Source organism: Xenia sp. Carnegie-2017, unplaced genomic scaffold, assembly GCF_021976095.1.
Source record: "Xenia sp. Carnegie-2017 unplaced genomic scaffold, XeniaSp_v1 HiC_scaffold_6, whole genome shotgun sequence".
NCBI classification, from domain to species: domain Eukaryota; kingdom Metazoa; phylum Cnidaria; class Anthozoa; order Malacalcyonacea; family Xeniidae; genus Xenia; species Xenia sp. Carnegie-2017.
The window spans coordinates 1,090,576-1,115,853 of NW_025813526.1; the positions used below are offsets into that span (position 1 = coordinate 1,090,576).

The 25,278-nt window shown below is 35.1% G+C and overlaps 2 protein-coding genes and 1 long non-coding RNA gene across 4 annotated transcripts in view; 2 read left to right on the forward strand and 1 right to left on the reverse strand.

Annotated features, from left to right (window-relative positions):
- Positions 1-185: 185 nt before the first annotated feature.
- On the reverse strand, positions 186-24,452 carry LOC124457483 (MOB kinase activator 2-like). The gene is made up of 6 exons (XM_047007721.1): positions 24,441-24,452; positions 21,757-21,941; positions 21,235-21,398; positions 11,221-11,314; positions 4,407-4,522; positions 186-594 (listed from the first exon to the last, which is right to left on the reverse strand). Exons 2-6 carry the CDS (start codon positions 21,771-21,773, stop codon positions 356-358), a joined length of 630 nt encoding a protein of 209 aa, XP_046863677.1. The 5' UTR covers positions 21,774-21,941; positions 24,441-24,452; the 3' UTR covers positions 186-355.
- Positions 556-16,472, forward strand: LOC124457485. The gene is made up of 3 exons (XR_006952623.1): positions 556-566; positions 8,646-8,652; positions 16,394-16,472. It is a non-coding gene; the product is annotated as an uncharacterized LOC124457485 (long non-coding RNA).
- The window catches only part of LOC124457481 (fatty acyl-CoA reductase 1-like), a 31,586-nt gene continuing 28,296 nt past the window's right edge, over positions 21,989-25,278 (forward strand). The window contains exons 1-2 of one of the 2 annotated variants that reach the window (XM_047007720.1): positions 21,989-22,127; positions 23,852-24,082. In XM_047007720.1, coding sequence (XP_046863676.1) covers positions 23,885-24,082 — 198 coding nt within the window. In that variant the 5' untranslated portion in view covers positions 21,989-22,127; positions 23,852-23,884. Of the gene's footprint in view, positions 22,128-23,681; positions 24,083-25,278 lie in introns of both variants that reach the window. The other variant, XM_047007719.1, reaches the window with a different exon arrangement.

Consider the following 25,278-nt stretch of genomic DNA (forward strand, 5'->3'; position numbering starts at 1 on the left):
TTTGTACACCCCGCCGACAAACACAGGCCTCACAATTAAATTGTTCTATTATTTTCTACGACAAACGACAGTCAAGGTTCAGGTAAGGCATCAGAAGATTAATAATTAGGAGGCTAATATTCATATATGCATGTTATCTATTGATTTAAAAATTAGCATGTTGAAAATTACTTTTTCAAATTAAATTTTTGATTTTACAATCGTAATTTTATTCAACTACAACTGATTATAATGTATAGAAATCGTAACTTAACCGGGCTACGTTGTTAAACTCTAATAGATTTAAATAACTACCTTTTTAGATATATAAAAACCTAAACATAATTTTTCTGTGGCTCTGTCAACTTTGTTTTAGCTAAAGATTCAAATTCATCGCTAGAGCTAAATCCTCAAGCGGTGCAGTATCCTTGACGTCGAGAAGGCAAAATCTGTTATCAAAATACATCAAATGGATAAAAACGGTATTTAGATAAGGATGAAGCTGCAGTTCACTGACTTCCTCGATGTGGCTGTAGTATATGTGACCAAGAACGTGAAGTAGTAGCTTTATAAATTTCTTCACTGACGTACCAAAACTCGCGGGAAACTTGGAGCCTACATGGCAAAACAACTCTCGTGAATTCATGTCATTTCAGATTTAGGGAAAAGTAAACAAAATTCTAATTGACACATGTTCATTGTTTTTGAAAAATCATAATGACAAAACTTGACAGATGAAATTTTTTCCCCAAAAATAATTTTTTTTGTATTAAAAGTTTAGCAAGCATGATCTTCATATTTTTTGAAATAATAAAAGGGAGCCACAAACTGTAGCTAAAACATTAATTTTTCAGAACATGAACCACTGCCATAAGCATTTCCAGGTGCAATGAGCAGAATCTTTATTGCCTAAAGCAATCATCGTGCTCCAGCATAAGGGTTTATTTCACGTAAGTAGCTTCTTATTTTTATCAATCAATAGATTTACCAAAGGAAACTAGTTCTTCAACAATGCTGGAAATTTTGTCTTCAAATGAGAGCAAAATAACCATTAATGATGGAAAACTCGAGGAGGGCTTAATCACAAACTTGTGCACATAAAACACATACATTGACCCAATAATCGGCACGTGACGTGAGTAGTATAGGGAATGGAGGTTCTGAGACCGGTGGAGCTGGTGGTTCCCGGGAAACGTTGCATCTCAATTTACCCAGGTTAAAGTATTTGGTCGCTAGGAATCTTCGATAATTTATTCATGTGTTTGAATCATTCGGTGCGTACAGGATAAAGATTTTCTTTCGTTTTATTAAGCATTATAAACGGATACTTATTAATACATTTTACTGCTCGTTTGGATAAAATTATATCGTAGATGCATGTCAAACATGCCAACAAGGGCATTCAAAATAACGTATACAATATTATATGTATGTAAAGCGCCGCCTCAAGGCTTAACCTCAAGCTACTTCGTAAACCGAGTTAAATGTGCTACTTGTTTGTTTTAGAGATTAAAACTATTTATATAACTCTGTCCATCTTAAATTTACTAACATTATTAGCATTTTAGTATAAGTTTGTTTTACTCGGTTGCTAGAGATTATATCAGGAGAATTTAAACGAAGACGTTCCGGAAATCAGATGATAAAAGTTCAACGCGTTTGACATTGATATTGCAATACCTGATAACACAAACTTTTCTGCCTAAAATGGTTGAAATATTAATCTATGTATTCAAATCCTTTATGCGGTGTGGCGCAACAATTTTTAGTTCATTCAGGCTTACAATAAGCAGTTTACTGCTGAAAGCCTGGAATGTAGGTAGAAGTAAGCCGTAATATTACTTGAGGTATTTCGTGCAACATTGATTTAGGGAATTCCCCTTTCCATCATTGTCCAGCAACACAAGTTTGAACTTTTTAAAATAATTTTCATTTAAGTTAAAATTCCAAATGCATTAAAGATCTGTCATTTACTTACTTATAGTTAAATACTTTGATTTTTTAAGACTCTAAGCTGAACAGTGCATAAAATATCGCGCTTCGCACAGTATGTATAAGGCAGTTTTCTAAGAGGCTTTCTTGGCATGTTCTCATTAAATAGATAGAGAAAGAAACAATGACAGAGGATTTTTACGGCTATGGAATATTAAAGTAAGTTTCATACTAAACTGAAAATCAAAAGATTTTATTAAACAGCGTCACTTCAAAAAGAGATACAAGTTATTATGAAAAGATTCTTAGATCAAAGTTAATTTTCTTCATCATTGGTATTCTCACTAAAGCTGTGCTCTATTAAAAGTCTGTTCATGAAGAACTTTCTCTTATCAATGGCTGCTTCCATAGCTTCCTGCGGATCAAAGTCGTCATTTTCTACAAACGCTTTCTTTGTATGCATTATTTTTCTGTGGATGGGATCTTTTTTCAGTTGGTTTATCAACATAAGACGTTGCACATAAATACTCTCCAGCTCTTTTTGAAGTTTTGTAGAATGTTAGAATAGGCTGGATTTTCAGTTGTCTGCTCATTCAGTCCACTGTTGATATGGCTTTCATCTCATCAAAATCCACATTACTTTTTTCCTTTTCTTCTTCTTTTAAAGGTATCCAAGAATCAGTTTCTTCTTTAGTTTCAGCCTCACTTTCTGTTGACATTTAACTTTAAGATTCCTCTGTGGATCTTGTAGAAACATTATCTTCAACATGCATTCACTGACTGTCTGAGTCTGATTGAGACATTTCTTCCTGATCCCTTAGTGGACAGTACTCTTTTTCGTGCCGGCGTGAGTTGAAAGCTCCATTGAATACTTTTCCACAATATCTGCAGCTCATTTCACCAGCACTGCCTTTTTAGAAATGTGACGTTTTCTGTAGCAATTTGCCTTTATGAGCAAATGAGCAAATGTGTCGAAGCAGTTACGAGCACTGATGAGCAGTTATGAGCATTTGAATAAGTGCTCATGAGTAATTATGAGCAGCTATGAGCATGCGCTCATCTACTCATAAGACCAATTAAAGTCCAAAATATTGTATAAAAGTTGTTGTTATTATGAAGCAGGTTTGTTCACAATCTAACATAAGAAACTTACCTAGATTTTTTAAGAGGGGGGGTGGGGGTGGTGTTCAAAGGAGAAACATGCCTGTATGAAAGTCAACAACTTATATAAACAAATAGCCTTTTTAACTCGGTTTAAGAAGTAGCTTGAGCTTGAGTTGAGCTTTGAGGCGTCGCTTTACATAAATATAATATTGTATACGTTATTTTGATTGCCCTTGTTGGCTTGTTTGACATGCATCTACGATATAATTTAATCCAAACGAGCAGTAAAATGTATTAATAAGTATCACACTTATAATGCTCAATAAAACGAAAGAAAAACTTTATCCTTTAAGCACCGAATGATGCAGAGACATGAATAAATTATCGACGATCCATAGCAACCTAAATATTTTATCCTGGGTAAATTGAGATGCAGCGTTTCCCGTGAAGCTTAAAGGCTCCACCGGCTCAGCCGGTCTCAGAACTTCCGTTCCCTATACTACTGACGTGCTGGAAACAGAGGCAAATCCCACACAAATGGATAGATACAAACTTGAGAACAGAAGATTCTGACGAAAATTTACCCAAGGGGCAACGGACAACTTGCAAAGCATAGCTCAAAGGCCGAAGAGTATTCTGGTTTTAGTGGTCACGTGAATGAAATGTTCTTATCCGGTGGCGGTTGGAAATGTGTTGAGCTGCCTTTATGCCACCATGCTGCTGCCTTCATGAGCTTTTACTCCTGCTTTTCGTTGCTTGATAGCAGCGTATGAAGATATATTATTTTATGTATACTAAATTGTCACAATAATTTTAAGTTTGTGACTGCTGACGGACGTCGAACATCATCTTTTCATTTACTCCTGTATAAAGCAGTTTTTTCTAAAAAGAACTTAAGACTTCGGTAACCTTAACTAATAAGGAATAGTGACAAAAATAGCACAACACTCATTTCCAAGTAATGCAAGAAATAGGAGAATGTTGAATGCGCACGACAGCTAAGATCGCAGTTCATTGCCCGCTATAAACAATCTGATGTCACCATGCAAGTTGTCTACTTGATTTGTTTCCTGCCTTGGCTAACTAAGAATCAACGATATGGAGACAAAAATCAGATGTTTTCTTTGTGCCAATATTCTGAACTTGAAAAACCTTTGACAGATCATATAGTAGAACAGTTACAATTTAATAGTTTAAATTTAGTAGAACAAGAAACAAAAAAGGTTTTACGTCCCGTGGTATAGGGTGTGACGAATGTAGTGTAGGATAAAAGTAGGTACATTAACATTGAAAAAGAAGCCAACAATGTAATAAATGTAGGAAAACGGGCGCCTTCCTATTTTTATTCAACTTTTCTACGCCTGACTTAATCTTTGGGGACAATATCATACCATATTTTGACGGCAGACAAGATTCATCCTCCACGTGTTTTTGTATGTGTGTCATTACGAGATCGATATATTGTGGTGCAGATATTTTTCCCTTTCGACCATACCAACTATAGGTGCTACAGAAATTAAACAACGAGAACAATTGATTAATAATTTCAATAATTAGGTGAGCCATCCACTTGAATAAAAATTACACTGTTGAAAATAAAGGTATAGGTAGTCTAAATCATGTTTATGATTGCTACACAAAGTCAACAAAATTTTGTGGTCAGTCAACTGAATGTGCTAACAATGAAATTTTGTAGGACAATTAAGCTGTGCAAATGAACAACTTAAATTGGCGGCTTACTGTCTAAGGGACTGTTAATATGGTGCCGAGATGGCCCGCTTAGCGGGATAGCCGGGTAAGCGAGAGGAATTTTTCATGTGTTTATATGACGTTAATGCATCTCGCTTGCCGAGACGTTTTTCGCGGTCGGAATCAAGACTTGTATAAAGCATCTTCTACTTATAATCAGATAAATTAACAAACAAAAGCTCCATCATCTTTGTATCGCAGGAAAGTTTATTCTTTGAGCCATTCTCATGTCTATTTTGCTCGCTTTTGCACGTGCACGTATTCCGCCATTTTAATAAGTTATCATACGCATGCTCAAATAGTTCAAATTTAGCTCGTCAAGCGGGCTACCTTGCAAGTTGAGTGTTTACATGAGAAAAACTTTATCCCAGCAGAAGAGATCTCGCCTGTGCCAAGTGAGAAAATGCAATTTCCAAATAACACCGGAACAAATCTTCGGAAAAGTGGGCATGGTGGAAAATGCGGAGTCTCTCCTAATGCAATAGTTTGTGTAACGTTGAGCGCATAAAGTGCAAAATGCCAAGTCCTTTTTGTACATGTGTGTTTCCAGGAAAGGAATATTTTTAGAGGGACTCTGCATTATTCACTCTATGGAGGCAAAAAGTGGAAAATGTGGAGTCCGTGTTGTCTAAAAAACACATTTTTCTTATTATTCGATAAATCAAATTTTTGGAAACTTTGATAGTTTGTGTATTCAACCAGAAACTAAAATATTTTCGGAGTAGAAACAGGTAGGCATATCTAGAACTTCTTATAACTCAGAAAAAGAAAACATTTTCGCGCAGTTTTTTGCTAACTTTTGTTTTTGTCAGAAACTAAACGACCTTTTTCAATGTAGTTACTTGAGTGAAAAAATTTCATGCCTCTACTATAGTCAAAGCTAGATATTGACAGTATTAAACAAACAGAAAAGGGGGAAATTTAGCGATATAAAATGTATTTTTTGAAAAACTAAGGTTACAAAGCACTGGCACCACCTACAGAACAGGTCTTCAATTCCCCCCCCCCTGAGTTATCGTTCCAGTATATTTATAATTCAATTTAGGTAGCCATATTGCCGCCATTTTATTTCGGAGAGCGATTATGATAATTATGTAACAGTAAAATTTTTCAAATCGATATATGATATTTTATTATGGAGTATATTGATTTGTATTTGAGCGGCTGATCGACTTCGATTCGATTGATCGACTTTGATTTTTTTTTTATTTCAACTACGATTTTTTTCAATTTTAGTGATTTGGAAATGGTATTTTAATAATTCGACATCGATTTTTGAAATTGGATTTAGATTTCAAACATTTAAGTTTTTTTTTATGATGATTTTGTCTGCTTTGGGCAAGCATACGTCCGAGTACTTTAGTTTCTGTCCAATCGAACGTGTGATTATTTGCGTGGGTATGTTCTGCCGGTAGTGAGTATGGACCTCGTCGTTTTATGGCGTTTTTGTGTCCTGTGAGTCTTGTTTCGATTTTCTTTGATGTTTGTCCTATGTATTGTTTTGAGCAGTCTTTACATGGTATCATGTAGGCAAGCTACAACACAACCAAACAAAAATGACATCCAAGAATTACTCAACCTTTGCCTCTTCACTGAATTCTCTTTCCAAAACTTATACTACAGACAAAGTTCAGGCACACCAATGGGGTCACCACTATCCACCTTCCTCGCAGAAGCCGTCATGCAACACCTCGAAACACAATCAGTCCCAAACATCACAAACAACAGACTATGGAAAAGATATGTCAACGACATCTTTGCAATAGTCAAGAATAACAAAACTGAACAAATCCTACACACCATAAGCTATACGACAAAGAACATAACCTTCACTAAAGACGAAGAGCACGACAAACAATTTACTTTCTTCGACATCCTACTGACCAGAACAGATGACGGTACACTAAACACACAAATATACCGTAAAACAAGCCACAGAGACCAAATACTCGATTTCAACAGCAATCAACCAACACAACACAAAATAAGCTGCATACAAACACTTTATAACAGGATCAACACTCATTGTAACGCAGAAGAAGACAAGAAAACAGAACGAAACTTCTTATACTCCACATGTATAAAAAACAATTACCCTAGAAACTTTATAAACAAAACTATAAACGATGCGTTGTTAATAATTAAAGAGGAACTATTATTAGTTTTGAGGGCCGTTAAATTCTCTTACAATTGAAGTTGCAAAACCCAGTTCATAAATTATATGGTTTATTTATATGTGTAACTTGCACTTTCTCACGATTATAAACTTGCTTTTCTCAAGCAACAAAGTGCTTCATTACCATTAAAAGAGTTAAATCAAGTAAATCTTGAATGGTTAGTGATGCTTGGTATAAATGAAAGCTAACTATGTGTTCGATAGTGATTAGTGTATATAACTTATGTTTGGATACATAAAGCAAAGACACATTGCCTATGAATCAGGATTTTACGCAACGCTTATGAGGTATTTCTATTGACAACAGAGAACGTGTATCTTACACACCCTGGCTCTAAGTGTATTATACAGTCATAACAAATATCAACCGCTCTACCTGTGGCACCGTGCCATCCAGAAAACTTTTATCGTGGCGAGTATCCCGAAGGTGCAAGTTCAAATCTCGTCCAAGTCAGGTTGTAAAATACATATGATAATTTTATAATTTTTATTAATAGTGGTTGTTTTCATTTCTAATAATTCAAAGTAGTGTTATGTTCACGAAAAGAATAAACAATAAAATATAACTTAACAATATTCTGCGTTTTATCCCCAATTCCGCGTTTTATCCTATGTATGCTTGATGTTAAGTCTGATTTATGAATGTTTTGTTTGCCAAATTAAGGCAGAAAAGAATTTGTGTTTAGTTTTTGGTGATCCGTAGTTTGTACAAGTTATTTTTTCGCTTCTGTCAATTGGCCGTGTGTTTACATTGCGTGGAAAGACTGGGCTCCAGTGCAATCACTATTTCAACAGGCGTAGCTTTCCATCTGTTATTGTACAATGGTAAAACAGAAAATCCGTAGAAACTGATGACAAATGGAGAAAGTGATGATTGAGTTTTTCCAGTAGTTGTTGCCAAAGTGAATGGAGTTACAAGTAAGGCCTTGTTACATTCTGGCGCTGGGGGATCTTACGCATCAGCCAAAATTAATATCGATAATTGACAAACAAAATACCGATATATGTTTAAATTCAGAAAATTGACATGCTAATGGCTAATGGCTACGAAAACAGCTCGAATTGAGATATACCATTGTGAGGTAAGCTTTATTAACGATGAATTCAAGATAAACGTGAAAGTAACGAAAGTTGACAAGTCCGAGCTGCTATCTGTGAAAACCCCTGGTTATGAAAACCTTGTAAATGGCGTTGCCATAGACGACCGGGATACAAAGGGAGAACTGCCTATTCATCTTGTGCTACGAATGGAGAATACGCGCGGATAAAAACCAGATGTAAAACACTCATTGGTTATAGAGATAGTGAATCAGTTGCAGAGAAACAAAGGTTGGATGGGTGACTATGAGTCCGGCAGTTGGCCTTGATTGATCATCGATGCTTTCGACTCAGACTACTCAGCATGATTTTGAGAACCTCGTTTATATGTACTCAGGGTTGACCGATGTGGACGAAAACGACCAGAGCTTTGTGCACGAAGAATTTCGAGAACAGCTTACTAGAAGTCCATGCGGTAAGCATGAAGCCAACTTACTGTGGAAACCAAATCATTCTCCTTTTCCGACCAATGATGCTGGAATTCGTCGTCGTCTTCATTCGTTGGTGAGGAAACTAAAGCGAGATGGAAGTTTTGACAAATTCAACAAAATAATACGTGAACAGTTGGAACAGGGCATCATCGAGATGGCTCCACATGAACAAGAAGTGAAGGCGTATTACGTACCTCACAAGGCTGTCGTTAAGAAATTAGCTGAAACAACAAAACTGAGAATAGTTTACGATGCATCTGCAAAGGAACAAACAGAGCAGCCATCTCCTAATGACTGCTTAAATCCTGGCCCTCTCTTGCAGATCTTGCTGTGGCAAATTCTCATCAGAGCAAGATTCTATCCTGTTCTATTAACGAGTGATATGCAGAAAGCATTCCTCCAAGTGCGCATTAAGAAAGAAGGATGAGATTCTTTACAGTTTTTCTGGAAAAGCCCAGGTAGGGAGAGATATCCTCATATATCGCTTCACACGAGCGTTATTTGGCTTGGCGTGTTCTCCGTTTATCCTCGGTGCAGTTATCGTGGAGCATCTACAACGCTGGAAATCTCAGTATCTCAGTATTCTGAAATTGCGGAAGATGTTCGAGACAAGCTTTATGTAGATGATTTCATTACAAGAGTAGTGGAAAAAGGAGTGCGTATCCGTGAAGAAAGTGAAATCAGTTGAGATATTCTAAGATGCTTCATTTAAACTCCACAAATGGCATTCAAACGTATCATCCTTGAAGGATAACGACTATTTGGACGTAGAGTGACATAAAGAAAACGAGCAAATGAGACGTGGAAAACATGCCTCGAGATTGGTAGGTTTACCGTGGAACAAGGACAGTGATACACTAAATATTGAATTTACACCAAAGCAGGATACATCTACAAAGTAGCTGGAATGCCGCTGTAGAATCGAGGGTGAATATTCAATACACCTCCCAAATGACCACAACTTCATTTAGAAGTCATCGAGTAGGCTCATCCTCAAACACTTCACTGTGGCGTCGGCATGACGATGGCCAAGGTCTGAAAACGGCATTGGGTCCCAAAACTACGTCAAATAGTTAAAAACGATGAAAATCAAATGCTGCGGATGTAAAAGAGTTCACGCACAATCTTACGCGAACCCACCTTCTGCCAGCCTTCCCACAACGCGTATCCAACGTTCAACACAATATAAAGTACTGGGGGTCGATTTTGTTGGTCTGATGTATTTTCGAGGCAGAGGAAAAGTAATAGCGAAATCGTATTTGGAGTTATTTGCATGTAGCTTAGCAAGAGCTGTACACTTGGAGTTGTTATCATCACAGGAACTCACTGATTTTTTACCAAGTCTCAAGCGATTGATTGCACGACAAGGTCTACCCAAAATAATATATTCGGACAACGGTGCAACCTTCAAGGCAGCAGAAAAGTGGTTGAAACGCGTCCAGAGTGACGAGAAATTCCATTCCTTTCTTTCAGCGAGAGAGATCAGATGGACGCTCCTTGTCGGGGAGGACAGTACGAAAGGCTTATTGGGCTGTTCAAAAAAGAATTTCATAAATCCATTGGAAACGGTACCCTTAGGTTTAAAGAGCTAGAAGATGTAGTCCTACATGTAGAGGTTGCACTTAATGATCATCCTCGCAGTTACCTCGAAAATAACGTGGAACTCCCGGTATTAACTCCTTCTTCCATGTTGAACATTAATCCAAACCAATTGCCAAAACCAAAAGCCAGATATGAGCATGACGTAGAGCTTCGGAAACGAGTGAAGTTGTTAAATAAGTCCAAGCAAAACTTGTGGTGGAGGTGGTCACGTGAATACGTACGAAGTTTACGCAAACGACATGTGAATGTAGTCAGAAAACGAGCTTAGCAAGACAAGTCCAAAGACATGTCCAACGACAAGTGAAGCAGGTATAATTCAAGACAATAGCAAGAATCGAGGAAAACTCGGGTTTGAAGCTGATCTTATCGTTGGCAAAGATGGTGTTGTAAGGACAGCAAATGTTCAGACGTTGGAAAAAGCACTATTATCCTCTAGAACTATGCAAAGAAAAATAGAAACCTTTCCTTGTGAAAAAGCTTTCGTTCATTAAAGTTAATTTTAACACCAAAGACTGAGAGAGCTTTTGAGCGTAAGGAAACAATCACAAGCATTCTTTCAAGCAGGAAAATATTTCCAGAACTGTTTCGCTAATTGTGAAAAAGTCACTTACAAAAATATATACCTAAAACACAAGTAATATAGTATCCTTCGTATCTACGTTGACGGCATAAAAAATCGAAAAAATATTAAAGAAAAAAATAACATGACTACTGCAAAACATTAAATAGCGTGATTATTTCGACAAAAAAGTTTAAAATAAAACAGCAACGAATCCCAGGTGTAAATAAACATTGCACATTCTGGTGATGACGAAGAAAGTTAAATATGTCAATGTCTCAAGGAAACACGTCAAAAATTCTCCCCCCCCCCAATGCCATATTTTCTAGGAAAATTGGTAAAAATAAAACTAATGACTCATAAAAACATGCTATGAACGCAAAACGCACAAAGCATTGACTAACACACATCACAAAAATATTCCACAAAAATAATCCAAATAACAAAACGTTTAGCAAGATATTTCAGCGTGCTTCAAGAATGGCTTCAGTATACCAAAGAAACAAACTGCTTTGTGACCCACGTGCTCCGTCATGAGGGGGGGGAGGGACATATTTCCTGTGACACCGGCCAAGAGCATACGTACTTACATTGCACCAGCAGTCATCGTAGGGCACGTGTTTGCAGTACAAAACTCTGTGATTGCACCATAAATTTGGTTGATACTATTGAACAAGGTCAATGCTAGAGAAACGGTAAACATTTTTTCATCATACAAAAATTGATATTTTTATGGGGCAACACATGGTATCTAAAGTCTGTCACTTTAATGAAACATCGTCCAACTTTGTTGTTAGTTGTTAAAACTTGTTGGATCGCATTGGAAATAAGAGTAACGTTAAACGCAACGTTCATCAGTTAATTTGGCGTAATGCCAAATCATTAATCATGATTTACGAAATAAAAGATGTTTACTGTATAAGCATAGGCTTCTGCACAGCAAGGAGATCTTTTGGAGCACTCGACAGCTACTCGAGAGTTCTCGCAAATATCTCCGCGGTTTGCATAAGCCATACAGTGCTAACACGAAAAACATCTTTTGTTTCTTTTATAAAATAACAACAATGCCACACAGACAAAAGTAAAACAAGCGTTTTAATTTTTCCTCTAAAATGTTGTCATGATTGATTTGCAGATTCTCTTTGATTGATTTAATTGGTTAAACTTGGATCAGTTTGCACATGCTAATGCAACACAGCTATCGACCAATCACCGCACAAGTGTCATTGCTTTTATTTTATAATTTACTCTGAAATATTTTGTAGCAGGACCAAATCTTGAGGACTGGCGATGCCATTACTAGCATTCATTTAGTTCGCTGCTGTGTAGCTGCTGTATTGATTTTGGTTATTTTTATCTTTTATCGTTTCTCTTAACGTACAAGCCATATACAATTTTTCCATAATGATCAAACGCAACGTCAAAAATGGTTCCAAATTTTGTCAATATTTGTTTTATTTATAGATACTCCTGATGTGGTGTCGCTCGAAAGTTAACTGGGGAGGTAAGTAGTCATTTGATGAATATACACACAAACCAAATTAGTGTTCTAGCATCCACATTCTAATAATTACAAAAAGTAGATGAAATTGTCTTACATTTCGACTTTCTGTACGAAAACCAACCTCAAAATCATAAATGATGGTTACAATAAACATTAATAGTGTCGCTATAATAAAATCCAAACACTTAGCATTATTCCAATCTAATTATAGGATTTGTTTCCCAATGAAGAACAGCGATATTATTTGTTTGTACCAAAGATGGCTGGTCGCCTTTTGGGTTTAACTGCTCGACCGCGCAAACGTAGCACAAATACGTTCTTATCGTTGTCCTTACTGAAAACTCGCTTCAATCAAGAAAGCTTTTGATGAAAGGCTTCTTTTGAATTGCAAACCTTACGGGCTCATTCCACTAAAGTAGTTACGGTTGCCAATGTATGGGAAGAATGATTGTACGATAAATTGTCCAGAAAGAGGTCTGTCTTTGTTGGTGTCTTGTCAGTTCATTGCCATTCCTTTCTAGATACCAAATACAGTAATCAAGAAAAACAAGTTTATTGTAGGTGTTTTAATTATCAAGATCGTTTAGAAAAAATATCCTTCATTTTATCATGGACGACAGTAAAGGTGTCATCTCGAAACGGAGCCAAAAAGTGGTGATTTGACAAAGTTAATAAACTTTGTTTTTCGACACGCTGATGACAATCTCCGAAAATACTGAAGCCTCTAGGGAGCCCATTGCGGTATTTCAGATTTTTTAAAGAATTCACCATCATTTTAGATTGTTTTAATTAGCATTATATTTTTTTCTGCATGGAATTGGTCAATGGTTATCAACAGTGTCGTCGCCAAGATTTTTCGCGTGGAGCACAAACTAAAAGCTAATTTTGATATCGGGCACATGCTGCCCTGTAGGTCAGTAGAAAAGGAAATCGTTATACAAGCAAGGATTTCTGCATCTTACTCCAAATAACGTTGGGTGTATTCGTTAAAGATTCTTACTAAATATTTGCATGTCATAACACTCACAGAATTGCAGTATTTACATGCATGAAGCCGCGACTTAGTCGCTATAGTTAACTTAGCTTGACAACGCTATATGTGTATTCTTATGTGTTCAAGCGTATTTGTCCACGACCACAGGAAAGTTCATGACAAACCACACTATATTACTTGTTTATCTTTCCACGCGCTTCTTTTCTCAATCATCACAACAAAGCAGCATCTTAGAACATCTTTCTTAAAATACTTCGAATAAACAAAAGTTCGTGCTTAGTCCAAGTCCAAGCGCGAACTGGTTTCATTCAACTGGTCAATCATTAAGTTCACAAAATAAAAATAATACTGCCAAGTGAACCAAATTTCGTCAGGTACACCAAAGGGTTCGGATTCCGTATAAGTTGTCATAAGACATTAGTGGAATGGTTGATTAGATCAAATGTAATATTTACTATGGCAAAGCCACGCACAAGATCATATGCTGATGTGCACAGGAGACAGTTGACGATGTGATTTCGAATAACTAAATTCCGAATGTAGCAATCTTTGTTTGTCCCTAAATAAGCAAAAAAAGCCAAAAATTTGTTTTCTCTCCATATAACGCCATATTGTATTTGCTGGCTTTTGGAACAAAAATGGCGGACGCTGGGCAATTTTACTTTCGGCGTCCCAACTCTTACAAATGGAGGGCTTTGGGTTTCTTAACTTAATTTTATTAAGCGCAAGGAATTGTGGTCGTGCGCATTTTTCATGCGCAGAACACAAATTTTAAGCCGACATATTTCTCGCATATTATTCACACTTTTCGAAGCTATTTCTGGTCTTTTTTTAAACATTCAAGGTAAGATATCGTTTTTTTTGTTTCAATTTTTTCGACAAAGCTTAATTTCGCTGCTTATATATAAGCTTTAGGAGCGATTGCAGAATACCCGCCCACTCATACGCGTATAATATGAACTTGACCTTAACCCTAGCCCTAACACTTTATATATTCTTCCAACGTACCATCGATTACTTTGGCTTTGCTTGAGCTGTTGTTCTTTCAGTGCTTTACAGGCTAATGGTATATTGTAGTCTTAAATTGTTTTGCCATTTATTTGTCGATGCCTTTTAACTATGCATTTATTGGGTCACAAGATCCCATATAAAATAGCCATTCCTGTGCGAAAAATGCTCATAATTGTTGTGTATAGTGTGTCAATATTTATTCATGCATATTCTTTTTGTTCCTTGTTTCAAAGTGTAACAGTTTGATCTCTACTTTTTCGTTATATCTATAACATCTATAGGCATATACATTTTGTGGTTTACTGTGTTTTATTGTAATAATGTAGAGTTACACTAGCACTAGTACACAATTTAATGTTTTCAATACATCCTTCATTTTCTGTTGGCGTAATTGTACAGACTGAGCTGTTGTTGGAGCATGTGTCATTCTTCTCGTTTTGAATTTGCAACAGCTTATATTTAAATTTAATACTTTTTAGTGTAACCTGTTTCAAACATGGCTTGCCCATTCCCATTTATTCCAGTAGATAAAAATTGAGAAGATATATTTGTTCTTTAATCAACTCGCCACTGGTATTGCTTCGAAGACACATAAGACCAAATCTTTTAACTACACCAAGTACTTTACACCAAGTCCTAAGTGATGGAAACTGAAGAAGTTCATATGTCTTTGCTGGGCGTACAATATATTACTACTCTTTGGAGAGACAAAAAATTGTTCATCAAATGAAAAAAATTGAAAAAGTGTTGTGGTTACAAATGAACATGCTTTTCAATGGTTACATCTAGTTTACTGGAATGGCACAGGAAAGAGTATGTTCATTGGTTAATGAAATTTTGTTTCTCTTCTTTGCTTAGTTCTGATATTTATGTCAATACTTATGTCGAATTCATTTTTTATGTAATAAGTTTTATAAAAATAAACTTGATTCGTTATTGTTGTATTCAAGTTGTAATTTAAGTTCCAGATACATTTAACATACATATGGTGTCTGCCATCAAGCAGTGCTGTATAAGTTAAAGTTCTATATCTGACAAAATAGCAAATAGCTTGTGAGTATTGCAAATATCAATCATTCTTTTAAGAAAGATTTCTTTAAATGCTTGTTCATCACCAATGAAAGTTTACCATAAATGAGTCAACAAAAGATCATAGCAAAGCAGAAAAAACTTTGTCACACAAAACTACCCCAAATTGTATGGAGAAAGTGAATGGCTCTCATTCCCTTTCTCCATACTATCAAAGTAATGTTCTGTTTTTCAGAAAGCAGATTCATTGAAAAAAGCCTTTAGTTAATTACACTTACAACATTGTACTGGTGAATATTTTTCGTTTATTTTGGAACTTTGAACAATTATTAAATTGCTACCCTTCTTCACTAATTGATCGCTAGGTGATAATATAATCGCGCCAGTTTACTTGGGCCGTAAAATTCACGCAGCAATTCCTACATTGCAGGTAACCTAGTTATATTCAGTGTTGCCAGATGAATTTTAAATAAGTTTATGTCGGCATGTTCAAAAGTTCACATATTATCCACCAATGTTCACAAATCGACAAAAATTGCATAATTTACACCAAATGATGAAATAAGCTAAATTAAATGTAAACTTATAATGATGCACATTGCACATTTGTACAAAATAACAAAAAAATAACAATTATTTAGTTCGATTCAGATTAGTCGCTTGAGTCAGAGTCTTGAGCATAAAGAATGTCGTGTGTCATACGATTTAAAGCATTGGTCGAAGGAGAATATTTACACAGCCTCCTGACTCTTTCACTCTTACTTAACTTTTAGAATACCGCACACTAACTTTGTGTGCAACCTATTTCTTCCTTTAGTTTTGATTGCATTCACAGAAGAAAAAATTCTCTCCACATCAACAATGAAGAATGAACTAAGCTTTGTCTTGAATCTCGAAACCAGTGTATATTCATTGTAAGCAACCTTGTCCTTCATAACTGATAAGTTCATAAAAAGTTTTAAATTTTTAGTAAAAGTTCATGAAATGTTCACAAAATTCTTTATGTTCACAAAAATTCAAAATAAAAATCAAAAGTTCATAAATCTATAAACTTTGTTCACAATCTGGCAACAATGGTTATATTGTTATAGTCTTTATGTCGAATGAAAAACAACTCACGATACTTTTCCGACAAAGCAACGAACGCACAAAACGGTATTGTTCGCCATCGTTCGTATATCCGGCTATCACCGAGGATTACGACGGACTGACAGAAGGACAGAAGGACGGACCATTGAGTTCTATAATAACTGGAGCGGCTAACTGTACTGGGGCGAGGACGCCAAAAACATGGCAGCCAACGGCATTGAACTAAAATACATGCATTGGAACGATAACTCCCATAGTTTTGACCAATGATTGGTTGAAGCCAAAATACATATAAAATTTGTCAAACTCCCCCTTGAAATAATGCGTGTTTTTTTCGGCGGCCGATGTTTGTTTAGGCTTCTTGGCAGTTGAAAAAAGTGAAAAAATTGATTTGGTATCTTTTCTTTTACACATTTTGTGCTTTAAAATTGCATCTAACAGAGTTAGTTTATGCCACAGCAAGATATTTTCTAGGAGGAATATATTTAGCAAGAATTGAGGACGATCGATCGACAAACTAACTCAAGTATACTAGACGGAACTGAATGTTAAAAAATATGAATGCTATATAAAACATATTTGAATATTCATAATATCTGATACGAATTTTTGTGTGTGGTTCATGTCCTTTTACGTTTTAATAATAGTCGAGTGATATATTTTGTTTGATGGCACACACTTTTTCCTTGTTTATTTCATTGCTGTTTTTGTATCAACAATCAAGCTTATCGACCCGCAGTTATATCCATTGTTTTGATTTTCTTTTTCTCTCATTATTTGCTTTACACAGACATAATACGAATGGAGCGTTGCTTATTCGAAATATTTTCTTGATTTTTATGCATTTACATAAATAAAATAGCTTTTTAAAAACTCTTTTTGCTAAGATATTACACTTTTCTTTATGACACTGAGCTATAAATGTATGTGTATTTTCATGGCATGAAAAAATACTTACAAAAAAACACATTTTGCAAATCCCTCAATTTTACGAAACTTTATACCCTTGTGTATTTAACACGGAACTACAATATTTAGGTGGTTTGAACGTTTGGGTATGCCTGGAACTTTCAAAAACTCAGAAAAAGCAACAAAAATCTCTCGGACATTTCGTAATTTTCGTCTTTGCTTCAAAATTTTTCAGCAATACTATGACTTTTGGCCAATTTATTTTGACATTCTATAATTTGGACTAATATTCTTCAAGTTCGAAAAACTACCGCAAAGTTTACGTTTGAAATTTTACAAATATAAAAATGCTGTTTTTTGAATTTTGATACAAAAGAACTGGCGCGACCTGCAAAAATGAAAAATTCTGGCTTCGTTTACCCCCCTGACTTATCGTTTCCGCTGAAATGATTGCTTTGCAGAAAAAAATATTCTTAACCTCCCCATGGTGTGCATAGTTAATTATAAAGAATTTTTCGAAAACAAACACGATATTACAGAATATGGATATCGTTAGTTCCATATTTTGTGACGATATCTTTTTTTGGCATTTCATTTATAATGCCAACACTTAAACGTTGGCATTACAATTGTTGGATGTCGTAGTTTCCAAAAAAAAGGAACATATCGCTTCTCACCGATGAGATATTTGCTTGTTTTGTTAGTCCGTCAACGATTGAAAAGCTACTATACATGCACTTGAAAAGCCAAAAAATACATATTAAAGATCGTATTTTTTAAGACTGACTTGAACGCCAAATATACTGATGTTTTCAGGTTTTTGTTTAAAAAACTCTGCATACTTTTCTGTCATTTGGTAATGCATGAAATCGTAAATTTACCTATCTATTTGCAAAATAGCTTCCCTAAAGCAAAAAGACCCTGCACACGTTTTGCTCTGTGAGTAAATATCAAAAAGAAACGATCAGCCCGAACAGTACCCATGATTTGTGGCAGAGCTTGTTATGTTCTATTTGCTGACAACATGCAGGGACGATCAAGGAGTAAAGATGACTGGAAGATGTTATTAACCAGGCAGTCTTAAAAAAATGATAATGCTGAAAAGATAAAGGATTTATTGTCTTCCCTATCCAGAGTTATTTAATTTGATCATGGTCAAATTCTATGGATGGAGACAATGGATTCACTAAGGATGCCTTGAATGCTTTCAAGTTGAAGTTCATGAACCAAAGATGGCAAGAGTGTTGTGTGTGTTTTGATGCTTAATGAAATATCAATTCACAAACATGTAAAATGGAAAGACCATAAAATTTGTATCTATGTAAACATTTGTACCTAGATTGATGATGACTCAATGCAGATGTGAAGCATCAAACTGTATAAGCCATTGGGTTTTATATAACTTAATATTTAAATCATGTCATATCTTTATCAAAGTATTTTAGTAGAGTGTTGATTAAATGTTATTAATATCTAAAGCACTATACTGAAGCATTAAAGATTCAGTGATGAAAGCTTTAAAGTTACTGTGCTATATATTACTTCATTATTTCAGTTTTTGCTTTAAGAAACAGTTTGAGCTTATTTACCTATTAGACTACAGAATGGAGATTTATCGTATGTATTATTGCTACTTTTTTTAAAAAACAGTTTTTTCACTTTTCAAAGCTTTTCTACAATTTTTTGCTTCTTATTTCTTTTCATGAGATTGATGATATGGAGGTAATATAATCCAATAACTTTATAATTTCTAAAAAGCTTTTAAGCTTCTAGCATTAAAGTACACAAAAGGTTATTCATTTAGTTTTATTGCCTTTTCTATAACATATCTACTTGCACTTCATCATTCTTGTATGAACAAAACACCAAATGTGGATACTCAGAGAACAAAATGCACTACTAACTGCTTACGAAATTTATTATTGAGGTGAAAACTGTGTTAATAATTCAAATTGTGCACTTTTATTGCAAATATAGGAAAGACAAAACAAAGAGAAAAAGAAGGGTAGAAGTATTAAAACTAAAAATGAATTATTAACACCATTGCAAGCATAAGTGTTTTGATGATTGTTTGCATTTTGCCCAATTCATATATCAATACAACGAAATCAAAATGTGCTACAACTTTACAAGTATTTGATGCAGTTGCACTTCAGAACATCACAAAAAGGTTACTTTAAGTAATTTCTATACAATATTGTGTGTTTTCATTTATCAAACCTATGCACACTAGAGTCTTTTTGAAATTTAATATGAAACTCAATTACAGAAAATCCGTAAATATCCAGAGATTTAATATTTACTTTTTTAAAACAACAAGTAAAAATCCTACAATTGTGGCGAAAAAAGCCATTGCCCATTGCATGAAAAGAAGCAAACTAGCAATGATAAAAAATGAGGTAACTTCTCTCTCGTGAACCGTGGAGATGAACTGTGATATACTTTTTTGTATAGACTAAAGAGTTTAATCCAGCAAACAAGTTTGACGCTGGTAAAAAAACGACGCATCTGCATTTACGTGTGTAGCCGACAAATAGCTCTTTCGTCGATAGTTAAAAAAACATCCTCGTAGGAGCAGATAACTGACAATTGACTCGCTGTAATGAAAGTTTACTCGCTGTAATGAATTTAAGGTTTTTACCTTGATTTTCATCAAAAATTGCTTGCCGAATCCGAAATACACATATACATTTTCCTCGCTCTTTCTTCAGGAGGGAGTGGGGAATTGTGAAATTTTCGGAAAAGCGGTGAATTTCGGTAAATCTCAGCGGCAAAGAACGAAATCCTCCATTTTGTTGGCGTCATCCGATATCTAAGGCAGCGCTTGAGATCGCCGCTCCAGTTATTATAGAACTCAATGGGACGGACACTATCAGCGTGGCATAGTGGTTAGCCACGCATGCGCAGCGGCTACCCACAAAAACCAACATATGTTATTAACATGAAAACAAACTAACCAGTTGGAAAGCAAAGGCTGAGTTTGGCATCAAATTTCTCAACTGAGGTGGAATTTAACATTCAATGAAAAGTCACAAAATTTGGTAGAAGATAATGAATTTAAGAAAGATAAACTATTTGCAATATTTGCTGAACGCAATTAATGTGGGAATATTTGAACATTAATGTAATCGTAAGGTAAACAATAGCACCAAACACTAATTTCTTATGTAAGTATCATTTAACAAGAGAAAAGTCAAACATGGTATAATTTGTTTAGAAAAATGTCTCTCCAAAATGTGTTAACCAATTAAATCAAAAACGTACAAAAAATATTGGAGAAAGTTAGAAAAAAATTAGAAGTTTGGCAACTTATATGGTAATTGCATGATTCTTTAGTTAGAGTTAATACAAAATTTATAAATTTTTTATCATGGAATGTAAGGATGACATTATATTACAGCCTTAACATCTAAATAAAGATGCATATTGTAATTGCACAAAGGCAAAACTTATAATCCTTATTGAATCCCCCTCCCCCCCATTTTGTATACAGGCGATACTATGCAACTAAATCAATTCATACACAATAGCATTGATCATTATGGCTTTAACATACTATTTTTCAAAAATTGTTGCTTTGTCTTTGAGGGCATATGAACCATCTTCATCATTCAAAAAGGCATGCAAAGCCAAGAGATAGTCTCAAATCTCAATGTATCAAAATTCATTGTGGAAAATGCACAAATCCTAGGAGTATACCCGGCCATGAATGAAAACTAATCATTATATATTGCAACAAGTTGCAACTTCAAGTATTTGTCTAAACAGACATAAAGTAAAAAGTGAAACAGACATTTCCCTGTTTGTAGTTTATACAAAGTTCAGCAATTATAACCAGCCTTCATGGATGAAATATCAAAAAGTTATTCGTTAAAATATTAGTAAAAAATCATGAAAGCTGGAGACTTGAAAACATTAACCGCATAATGCCAAGAATGTTTCAAGCAGAACATAATACCTTGCCCAAATAATGTGTACAAAATAAAAAATAGAATAAAAATTAGGGCAATAGCTCATAGGAAATATAGCCAAACTAGCTAAGGAAATAGTCAAACTAGCAAAACTTACTATGTGTAGCAAGCCACTCATTAATATCCATACCAACAGGAAGGATAACCATTTCTTTTATTTCTTCTTGAGTCAAACTAAAATTCTCGTAGATTTCTTTGTTTAGGTATGGTTTAATTTCCTTCTGTTCATCACTAATGGCATATTTCTTCTTGCCCGTTTTACTAAAAAATTAAGGTCAGATTAAAAACAAATTAACCACGAGTCTTTCAATATCTTTCAACTGATTCATCAACATTTTAAATAACAGATACTACTTTCAAACGACAGGGGAAGTAAATTACGATACTGTTGTTTTCAATGAAATATAAACACTGCTGTCAATAAACATTTGTTCAGAATGTTAATCGTTGCGTTTTGGTTTACTATTTATTTTACACAAACAATATACCAAATTGATTGTCAGCTGCACGAAATGGTTCCCCTGACACGTGAAATATAACATGTGGACTTTGAATTCATGACTTGAAAAAGGTAAAATGATAGTTCATTCTTTTAATATAAAAGTATATCAAGCATTACCTTATAAACCAATCCATTTCACATTTGCTTTCAGAAACTATTTCAAAAAATCATCACTTCCCATGAACAGACAAACATGAAAATTAAAAATAAGAATTCGTTGGTCCAGTTCTCACAAGAAAAGTCAACACGATATATAGAAAAAATTTGCCTCGAGTTACGCGTTCCTCGGTTGCTTTTGTTTACTTTGGATAGGACAAATCATGTGTGTGATCACGCGAGTGGCAGGCTCACCACGTGTGCGATGGCATTTACGGCAAATGGCGATAATATGCCGATCAGCAATAATTGTGCATATAAGAACAGATTTCGCATGAACTTACAGTTGGTCTTAAGATTTGGAAACTTGGTGAGCGCGTACTTACTTACAGGTATTTACTTCATTTCTGCATCTATTTTATCGTATGTACTACTCGAGCGTATATATATTTGTATGTATGTTTTGTAATTTGGTGAAATATAATTTAACTTTTTGTTTCATTTGACGTTCGCGCTTTTGTGCAGCTGTCGCTTAGAATTTATTTGGCGTGGGTGCAGGCTACAAGGTTTCTCGATGTATAAATGTCATTGGAAATTAATTGATGGGCTTACAAATTTTAGGAAGGTTAGAATTAAGCAACTGATTGCTTTAGAATAGGTTTAGTTAACAATTGTTGATATTCTGGTGCGTTTGGTTATGCGATCACTTCATGATTGACTCGTGCAAACTAAAGGTAATTGCCATAAAATTTGTACATTGAGAATGTGTTGTCCTATAATTACGCCGTACAGTTATACTTGTTGTAAATCAATTGTGAATTCAAGCGACGATGTTTTTTGAGACGGTTTTACTCTTTTAATAATTGTTGATGACAAAGTCTTACGTGGAGTTAGCACAGGACGTTGTTTACTTATAATTCGAAAGGTATAAGCGAACTAGAATTACATTTGATCGGACATACAGCATCTGGTATTTGTAAAAACTCATTAAAATTCAAAATTACTTATGTAAAGTAAGACTTGTATTATAAGCATGTACTTTTGTTGCGCTAAATCAGTATTTTCATTTTATAATTAAATGTTTACAATTTTTAAAAATAGGACAATCATGGTATCAGGTAGCAACAGGTCAACTTCTCTGAGAAATGTACCTCAAATGTTGTATTTCATAAAGTTGAAATATAGTAACTGTGTTTGAGTTGGATAACAGTAGTAACTCACTTAGCTCTTAAAGTTAATTTGGCAAATAATTCAGATTGTGTACCAAAATGCACAAGTTTCCATCAAGGAATTGTCATAGCAGCTATTCTGATTATTAGTCAACAATGCATCCAATCTTTATTCTTGAGCTATCGGTTGAAACACAACTTTTGTTTTATCAACTGCAACACCACTAGTGGTGTTGTTGGACTTTAACAAATGCAGCCTGTATCATTTGTATAGATGTTGGGGGAGGTTATTATCTGATAAAATACAGCAGCACAAGTGTCAGATGTTGGGATCCTAGATAGCCATGCTATCTTCAGGTGCCTGAGGCTAACTGCAAACTGTGGTCAAACTAATTTATGTGCTTTTACAAAAAATAGAAAATTAGATTTCTCCTATAACATTTTGTGGTACTTATTAACAAGAATTTTTGAGCAAAAAGAACGAATATTAAGGCATGTAGGACAATAAGAGGAATTATAAATAGGCTGGTTGTATTGTGTTAGTCATACCAGCAAAGTAGAAATAATCCACAGCCTCAATAATTCCCAAGAGATGTTGCATAGCTAGTAGTGACACAGGCCCTGCTTGATTGGTGCTGCTATACAAATGACTGCTATTTAACTTTTTGTGTTACTTTCAAAATAAATTCAATAATGCTTTGATTAGATAGCAGGAATAAAACTTGCGGCTGGATTGCCACTGATAACTTGGACAACAATCTATTGAACGTTTTATAGGTATTCGTCTTAGGACACTCATATCTTTCAAGCTCAAACTTAAAATTAAAGACATTGACAGCTTAGAAAGACATAACATGTCAACCACGTGCCAGGAGCCAACCAAGTAGTACCAAGTAATGCCAACCAAGTACGGAAGCACTAAAATACGACTTTCGTTTTACCTTTAGTGGTACGTTTTCTTACGTTTACGTCATACGAAAATGTCTGGTTGTCAGTCTATTCCAGAATATTACGCTGGCAAATGTATCTTTATTACTGGAGGAACGGGCTTTCTTGGCAAGGTTTTGATAGAAAAATTACTTCGTAGTTGTCCAGACATTAGAAAGATTTACTTGTTGGTTCGACCTAAAGGTGATGTTGGATGTGAAGAGCGTGTTCGAGAGATACTTGACTCTGAGGTAGGACCTTAGTTCTTAAAAGATGATTTTGTCTACATCCAAAGCAAACAATCACATGTGGTCCTTAGTTCCACAGTCAAAGTGACGATGTAGACCACAGGCAGCGCAAAAAATCACTTAAATATTTTTGACAAACAATAACTCTATCCATTCTATCGTAACAGACCGTGCGCCGCAAACTTTGTATTGATTGAGTGTATCTGTATGATGTACAGTAGAACCTGTATTAAACGGCACCGTATTAAGCGATCACCCTGTGTTAAGCGGTCATATGACAAAGTCCCGAAAATTTCGTAATATAAATACTATTAAAGTCACCTTTATTAAACGGCCACCTCTATTAAGCCGACGCGTTCACCTTTTCCAATGTCCCAAACTTAATTTTTCATTGTTTTCAAACTGTATTAAACGGTCAGGTTAAGTAGATGCATCCCATAATAAAATATATAATTAAATATTTTTTCTGGAACATGTGACTTATATTGAATACATGTCTTTATATTGTATTTATTTTCCGTTATACTCAAAAGAGCCAACAATCTCTTCGGTTTTTGTGGACGAATTACACCAGCAATTTGAACTTTTCTAACGTCTCTTCAGCCATTGACAAGAAAACGTATCTCCAAGAAAGGGATATACGCACGGAATTCATAAGTTATAACTGCCTTCTCTGTTGGCATTGATTATTTTTCAGCAGTTTGAGCTATGACATTTTTATGTATACTATTTTTTATTTCTACTATTTTTAATTTCTACTTCAAACTACATACAACATAAAACATACGTGTCGCACATAAACCAATCACAACGTTACGACAAGTACTAACGAACATAAAGGACAAAGTACAACCCAACGAACGACAAGGTGCAGTTAACAAAATAAACTGCTCCGACTGCCACGCCTCCTATATCGGGGAAACTGGCAGGAACTTAAACATAAGACTTACTGAACACAAACGAGCTACTAGGAAACAAGACAAAACTAATCACATTGCCGAACATCACCGAATCACAAAGCACAACATTGACTGGGACTCGGCAAAATGCATTACTTACAGTACTGACCATAGACAACGCCTTACTTTAGAAAGTTGGTATACGAACTTGGAGCAAACCCCCCTGAACAGATCACAGCAGTTACCGGCACCTTACAAACGACTTATTCACAATACAAACAAACTATCAACTAAAAACAT